At 38.9% G+C, this 8,292-nt stretch overlaps 1 protein-coding gene across 1 annotated transcript; it reads left to right on the top strand.

Moving 5' to 3' along the window:
- The first annotated feature begins 230 nt into the window (after positions 1-230).
- On the top strand, positions 231-8,099 carry LOC127378865 (protein NLRC3-like). Its single transcript, XM_051428188.1, has 5 exons — positions 231-453; positions 2,020-2,098; positions 2,274-4,055; positions 5,197-6,592; positions 7,924-8,099. The coding sequence occupies exon 3, from the start codon at positions 2,555-2,557 to the stop codon at positions 3,488-3,490; it is 936 nt and encodes a 311-aa protein (XP_051284148.1). The 5' UTR covers positions 231-453; positions 2,020-2,098; positions 2,274-2,554; the 3' UTR covers positions 3,491-4,055; positions 5,197-6,592; positions 7,924-8,099.
- Positions 8,100-8,292: the final 193 nt, after the last annotated feature.

The raw sequence follows: 8,292 nt of genomic DNA, 5'->3' as shown, positions 1-8,292 counted from the left end.
TCTGTTCCCATGACCTAGTCTTCTGGCTACTGCTGTTTTTGCCCTTCTACAAATGTATTTATTGTATATGGTTACCTTGTTTTACTGTGTGGATTGTTAATTTTTGATAGTTGGTCTGTTTTCTTGGTTAATTTAGTTGTCGGATTTATTTATCATCTTTCATAAACCAAACTTGTGAGTTAATGATATAGTGGGGCTCTTTTTTTAGTGTTTGTACAGGTGGGCTGTCATACGCTTACAGGTGGTGGGTTACTGGGTGGAGGGTTTCCCCCTGTCTGGGTTCTATGTGCATGCTTACGTTGCTGTGTATTCTAACTATGTGCTTTATTGTTTTGCAGTGTGTGTGTGATCTCCTCTTCCCTGTACCTACTGGTGGTGGTGACCCCCCTTTTCTCTCACTCCCTCATTCCTGTAGGCCTCCCTGACAGCCCCCCTCCCCTCCCCCTTGTACTGGTAATTACCTGTTTAGTGAATATAAGTATATTTTGGTAATAAATTGTAAGTTTTAACCTGTCCCAAATTGTTTTTTTGAGAGTGACATTAAATCTGTGCAAATAAATTTAGTGGTCGAAACTGGAAATTCACATCTCTGCTCCTTTTTCTCTGTACTATAAGAACCTGTGAAAGTGGGTATTCTCTGGGTGAAAGTCCCAGGGTGGCGTTGTCGCACTTGCTGTCAGGGCGCTTAACTGCCCTGGTCACATTGGGTTATAAATTAAACATTCATAAAACAAGTTATTTCATTTAACTATATCCTCTCACTACAAATAAATAACCTTTGCAATTTTAAATGGAAGAATAACATCATTAAATATTTAGGAATAAAAAGGGCAAGGAAAAACTGCCTGTTAAAAGGCAGAAACCTAGGACAGATCCTCCGGCTCTAGGTGGGTGGTCGTCTGTCTCGACCAGTTGGGGTGAGAGAGAGAGAGAGACAGACAGACAGGTGCACAGCAACAACAGTAACAACAACTACACTAATAGTAGTGACTGATGATGAACATGACAACAGCAACGATGGGGGACTTTAAGAGACTATAGGAACCACAAGTCGCCCAGCATTCAGAGAACGTAGTGTTCTAGTGGGGTAATAGGGTACTATGAGCTCTTTAAGATATGAAGGGGCCAATATACTGGGGGACTCACATAGGCATTGATTGAGAAACTGATGGAGCTGACAGGGGGGAATGGCTTGCCCAGTCAGAACCAGAGTGATACTTTGTTATTGGACTGCTGTGCTAGTTATGGATTGTCTCTCTCTCTCTCTCTCTCTCTCTCTCTCTCTCTCTCTCTCTCTCTCTCTCTCTCTCTCTCTCTCTCTCTCACCCCAACTGGTCGAGACAGACGACCACCCACCTAGAGCGGAAGGATCTGTCCTAGGTTTCTACCTTTTAACAGGCAGTGCTTTTTCATGGTGGTACTGTTGGGTCTCTGTAAATGTTATAAGGAGTTCGGTCTAGACCTGCTCTATTTGAAAAGTGTCCTGAGATAACTTCTGTTATGAATTGGCGCTATACAAATAAAATTGAATTGAATTGAACTGAAAACTGTAGTCCTGAGGCAGCACCCTTTCAAGGCCCCTAAACAGAGAAGTCCAACTTGTGCCCGATTGCTCATATACAACGCAAACAAGAATGTTGTAGCTTTGATTTGACAAACAGGTTGGTGTGATATCACCTGAACTTCTGGTTTATTGGGTCATGTGTGCTGGACCGTTAGCATCCAGTTAGCTTGTTTGAGCTGTGTTGCTAACCGTCCACGGTATTACAGGGGTCAAAAAGAGCCGGGCGATCTAAACCGATGAATCCAGTCAACAAACACAGTAAACCAAAAGCTGCTCAGAAATGCAGACTGACTGTTGATTCACAGTGGGATCAGCAGTACAACCAACACTAATGTCAGGGGAAACCATCTGATTGAATGTTGTTATTAACACTTTAACTCAAAGGACCTTTAGCTTGTGTTTGTCTCTGTGTAGACAGCCATAATGTGAGCTCATTCTTCATGATTCCTCCACAGAGTGGACCAGGAGAGCTCAGAGGTTCCCAGTAGTCAGTCTGCCCAGCAGTATCAAACACACCTGGACTCCATATTTATGGTCTGTACATGGACAACAACTATTTTTACATCTATTGTGTTCACAATATTCACAATTTACTGATGTCTCAACAGACGGGGGAAATATGTTCATATATGACTTCTTTAGGGGAATGAAATTGTCATATTTACTTTAGAATCCACTCATTGGTCTTATTTGTTGTTTGTTCATTCAGGAAGTTATTCTGGAGTTTGTCAGTGTGAACTCAAATCCAACCTGAAGAAGAAGTTCCAGTGTGTGTTTGAGGGGATTGCTAAAGCAGGAAACCCAACCCTTCTGGACCAGATCTACACAGAGCTCTACATCACAGAGGGAGGGACAGCAGAGGTCAATGATGAACATGAGGTCAGACAGATTGAAACAGCATCTAGGAAACCAAACAGACCAGAAACAACAATCAGACAAGAAGACTTCTTTAAACCCTCACCTGGAAGAGATGAATCAGTCAGAACAGTGATGACAAATGGAGTGGCTGGCATTGGGAAAACAGTCTTAACAAAGAAGTTCACTCTGGACTGGGCTGAAGACAAAGCCAACCAGGACATACGGTTCACATTTCCATTCACTTTCAGAGAGCTGAATGTGCTGAAAGAGAAAAAGTACAGCTTGGTGGAACTTGTTCATCACTTCTTTACTGAAACCAAAGAAGCAGGAATCTGCAGGTTTGAAGAGTTCCAGGTTGTGTTCATCTTTGACGGTCTGGATGAGTGTCGACTTCCTCTGGACTTCCACAACACTGAGATCCTGACTGATCCAACAGAGTCCACCTCAGTGGATGTGCTGCTGACAAACCTCATCAGGGGGAACCTGCTTCCCTCTGCTCGCCTCTGGATAACCTCACGACCTGCAGCAGCCAATCAGATCCCTCCTGGGTGTGTTGACATGGTGACAGAGGTCAGAGGGTTCACTGACCCACAGAAGGAGGAGTACTTCAGGAAGAGGTTTGCAGATGAGGAGCAGGCCAGCAGAATTATCTCTCATGTCAAGACATCAAGAAGCGTCCACATCATGTGCCACATCCCAGTCTTCTGCTGGATCACTGCTACAGTTCTGGAGGATGTGTTGAAGACCAGAAAGAGAAGAGGGCTGCCCAAGACCCTGACTGAGATGTACATCCACTTCCTGGTGGTTCAGTCTAAACTGAAGAATGTCAAGTATGATGGAGGAGCTGAGACAGATCCACACTGGAGTCCAGAGAGTAGGAAGATGATTGAGTCTCTTGGACAACTGGCTTTGGAGCAGTTAACAAAAGGCAACCTGATCTTCTATGAATCAGACCAGTGTGTGGCATCGATATCAGAGCAGCCTCAGTGTACTCAGGAGTGTTCACACAGATCTTTAAAGAGGAGAGAGGACTGTACCAGGACAAGGTCTTCTGCTTCATCCATCTGAGTGTTCAGGAGTTTCTGGCTGCTCTTCATGTCCATCTGACATTCATCAACTCTGGAGTCAATCTGTTGTCAGAACAACAGTTAATCTACCATAAATCTGAAGTGACAAAGTACTTCCAGCGGGCTGTTGACCAAGCCTTAAAGAGTCCAAATGGACACCTCGACTTGTTCCTTCGCTTCCTCCTGGGACTTTCACTGGAGACCAATCAGACTCTCCTACAAGGTCTGCTGACACAGACAGGAAGAAGCCTACAGACCAATCAGGTAGCGGTCGATTACATCAAGAAGAAGATTGAAGAGACTCCCTCTGTAGAGAGAACCATCAATCTGTTGATGAACTGTCTGAATGAACTGAATGATAGTTCTCTAGTGGATCAGATCCAACAGTCCCTGAGTTCAGGAAGTCTCTCCACAGATTACTTGTCTCCTGCTCAGTGGTCAGCTCTGGTCTTCATCTTACTGTCATCAGAAAAAGATCTGGACGTGTTTGACCTGAAGAAATACGTTGCTTCAGAGGAGGCTCTTCTGATGCTGCTGCCAGTGGTCAAAGCCTCCAACAAAGCTCTGTAAGTGGGATTTATTCATCAATAAATACACTATCTTTCAACAGGAGAAAAACATCAATCAGTTACTACTTGTTTCCTTACTGTTGTCTCTCCAGACTGAGTGGCTATAACCTCTCAGAGAGAAGCTGTAAAGCTCTGTCCTCAGTTCTCAGAAACTCTCAAGAACCTTATTGCTGGTTTGAAATCATTTGACTTACTATCATTGGTTCTTTATTGCTGTTCAGATTAGTTGTCACATCCCCAACATGTTCAGAGTAGAACAGAAAGTATTGTGCCCTCCCTGAACGTTGGTGTTTAGTTTGGCAGATATGTGAACAGTTCTCCAAATGAGTGACAAAAACTTTCTGTTTCAAGCTGTTTATTTGTTGCCTCCCACATGAAGGAACTGTAGAACTTAAAAAAACACATTCAATCAGTTATAAAAGTAAATTAAACCGTCTAGAAAGTGTAACAGAATGTTTAAATAACACTTAACATAGCTAGCATAACTGCTACAACCATGTGTTTATTATTAGTGTTTGTACTGTTAGCTCAATGCTAACATATAATGTGAATCTCCATTAACATGTTAATTAGCATCACGGTTACGATAATATAACCTTAACATAAACTATCCACTTTACTTTACATGCTGAACATCCTGAACGACATAATGTGCAAATACTTCCAGACATATGTTTCCTGTGCTCTGTGTGAAACAAACCAGAGCTGCTAACTTCACTGGCTCCATTTGCTACCCTGCTGCTTCAGCGCTCCACACTGACTGGCTACAGCAACCCCAAAGGGTCAAAACTCAAACTCTACATTCCCAGTGGCCTAAAAATACAGCTACCACTAGGTGGAGACATTGCACGCCAAGAAAGGGCAGCACAGCAAGGATTGTAATGTGTGCTGAGAAGAGATTGTATGAAGGGTTAATTTCCAAGAACAGATAACTGCCATTCTTAAAATGAATAAACCATCAACAGTTTGATTGATTTTCCCAGATTGCACTCACACAAAAACAGGATTTAACATCACTAAAAATGAAGAGATCTGTTTTTGTAAATGCCCCCTTCATATATACTGGATCAGCTAAAGTCCAGACTCAACATTTGAATACAAAAGTTATTTGTCTTCTTGTTCATTATTTCCTCTCCAGACTGAGTGGCTGTAACCTCTCAGAGAGAAGCTATGAAGCTCTGTCCTCAGTTCTCAGCTCCCAGTCCTCTAGTCTGAGAGAGGGAAGGACCATTCCTCCCTTTTCTTTTCTTAATTGCAAGGTTTTATATTTTACTCTGGCCCTCTTCCCTTGCCATATGTATCTTGATATTGAGCTGTCCCAAATTAAAAATTGTTTTGGTGGTATTTCCACAGGCAGGCACTGAAAAAGATAAAGTAATCGTGGAGGGATATTCATCCTAATTGACTCAATCCTGGAGCTCAAACTCAGGAAAGGGATAACGTTCTATCTTTGCATGTGTGCTTTTATTCTGGAATTTAGAGGTCCATCAACTTACCGTAATTTCCTGTGATCATAACAAATCTGCCTTCTTTATGTTTATATTCACATAAATGTTCATAGTTTACAGTTCTGGATATCAAAATCGCCACTCCCTGATTAATAGGAAGAAAAATAGACATGCTTAAACCCCATTTTGTTCAGTTTAGCATGTTCAGATTTATTAAGATGAGTTTCCTGCAAATATGCAATTTGGACTTTTTCTTTCTTGAGTTTCGATAAAATGTTCCCCCTCTTAATTGGATTGAGTATGCCGATTATATTAAATGAAGCCATTTTGATAGATCTTTTTGTCATCTAAGTTAATCCCCCTTCTACTGCATTAATGAACCTGGTAAGCTCCCACCTCCCCAAAAGAACAAACCGGGAGTGAACGAGATAACAATGAACAGACGACACATTCAAAAACATAGGCTTAACTTTGTCGTCAAATACGACTTCCAATGTAGGTCTCAAAGGAGTTTTTCCACAAATGACACCATAGTTGGTGAGGCTTTTTCAGCTTCCTCTGGCACCCAGTAAATCCTCACGTTCTCACGTCTCGAGCGGCTCTCCAAGTCCATTAGCTTATCCTCTAGCTTCACGTGTATCTTTAGCATCTCTGTCATGATTTCTTCCATGTTTTGGATCCTTTCTTCTGTTTTCTCAATTCGCCCTTCTGCTTCATCCAGTCTGATAGTCACCTTTGTGAATCAATAGAGTACTATCAGACCTTAATCAATAGAGTAATATCAGACTGTAATCAATAGAGTAATATCAAAAAATTACTGTAATCAATAGAGTACTATCAGACTGTAATCAATTGAATACTATCAGAAACAGACTGTAACCAATAGAGTAATATCAAAAAATTACTGTAATCAATAGAGTACTATCAGACTGTAATCAATTGAGTACTATCAGAAACAGACTGTAACCAATAGAGTAATATCAGAAACAGACTGTAATCAATAGAGTAATATCAGAAACAGATTATAATCAATAGAGTACTATCAGAAACAGACTGTAATCAATAGAGTAATATCAGAAACAGACTGTAATTAATAGAGTACTATCAGAAACAGACTGTAATCAATAGAGTAATATCAGAAACAGACTGTAATTAATAGAGTACTATCAGAAACAGACAGTAATCAATAGAGTAATATCAGAAACAGACAGTAATCAATAGAGTAATATCAGAAACAGACAGTAATCAATAGAGTACTATCATAAACAGATTGTAATCAATAGAGCAATATCAGAAACAGACAGTAATCAATAGAGTACTATCATAAACAGATTGTAATCAATAGAGTAATATCAGAAACAGACTGTAATCAATAGAGTAATATCAGACAGTAATCAATAGAGTAATATCAGAAACAGACAGTAATCAATAGAGTAATATCAGAAACAGACAGTAATCAATAGAGTAATATCAGAAACAGACAGTAATCAATAGAGTAATATCAGAAACAGACAGTAATCAATAGAGTACTATCAGAAACAGATTGTAATCAATAGAGTACTATCAGAAACAGACAGTAATCAATAGAGTACTATCATAAACAGATTGTAATCAATAGAGTAATATCAGAAACAGACTGTAATCAATAGAGTAATATCAGACAGTAATCAATAGAGTAATATCAGAAACAGACAGTAATCAATAGAGTAATATCAGAAACAGACAGTAATCAATAGAGTAATATCAGAAACAGACTGTAATCAATAGAGTAATATCAGACAGTAATCAATAGAGTAATATCAGAAACAGACTGTAATCAATAGAGTAATATCAGACTGTAATCAATAGAGTAATATCAGACTGTAATCAATAGAGTAATACCAGAAACAGACTGTAATCAATAGAGTAATATCAGACTGTAATCAATAGAGTAATATCAGAGTGTAATCAATAGAGTAATATCAGAAACAGACTGTAATCAATAGAGTAATATCAGAAACAGACAGTAATCAATAGAGTACTATCATAAACAGATTGTAATCAATAGAGTAATATCAGAAACAGACTGTAATCAATAGAGTAATATCAGACTGTAATCAATAGAGTAATATCAGAGTGTAATCAATAGAGTAATACCAGAAACAGACTGTAATCAATAGAGTAATATCAGACTGTAATCAATAGAGTAATATCAGAAACAGACTGTAATCAATAGAGTAATATCATAAACAGATTGTAATCAATAGAGTAATATCAGAAACATATTGTAATCAACAGAGTACTATCAGAAACAGACAGTAATCAATAGAGTAATATCATAAACAGATTGTAATCAATAGAGTAATATCAGAAACAGACTGTAATCAATAGAGTACTATCATAAACAGTTGTAATCAATAGAGTAATATCAGAAATAGAGAATCAATAGAGTACTACCAGAAACAGACAGTAATCAATAGAGTAATATCAGAAACAGACTGTAATCAATAGAGTAATATCAGAGTGTAATCAATAGAGTAATATCAGACTGTGATCAATAGAGTAATATCAGAGTGTAATCAATAGAGTAATATCAGAAACAGACTGTAATCAATAGAGTAATATCAGACAGTAATCAATAGAGTAATATCAGAAACAGACAGTAATCAATAGAGTAATATCAGAAACAGACAGTAATCAATAGAGTAATATCAGAAACAGACTGTAATCAATAGAGTAATATCAGAAACAGACAGTAATCAATAGAGTAATATCAGAGTGTAATCAATAGAGTAATATCAGAAACA

The sequence above is a fragment of the Dicentrarchus labrax genome, unplaced genomic scaffold (genome assembly GCF_905237075.1).
Source record: "Dicentrarchus labrax unplaced genomic scaffold, dlabrax2021, whole genome shotgun sequence".
NCBI lineage: Eukaryota > Metazoa > Chordata > Actinopteri > Moronidae > Dicentrarchus > Dicentrarchus labrax.
The sequence above is the reverse complement of the archived record's forward strand: the minus strand, read 5'-3'. Positions and strand labels throughout refer to the sequence as shown.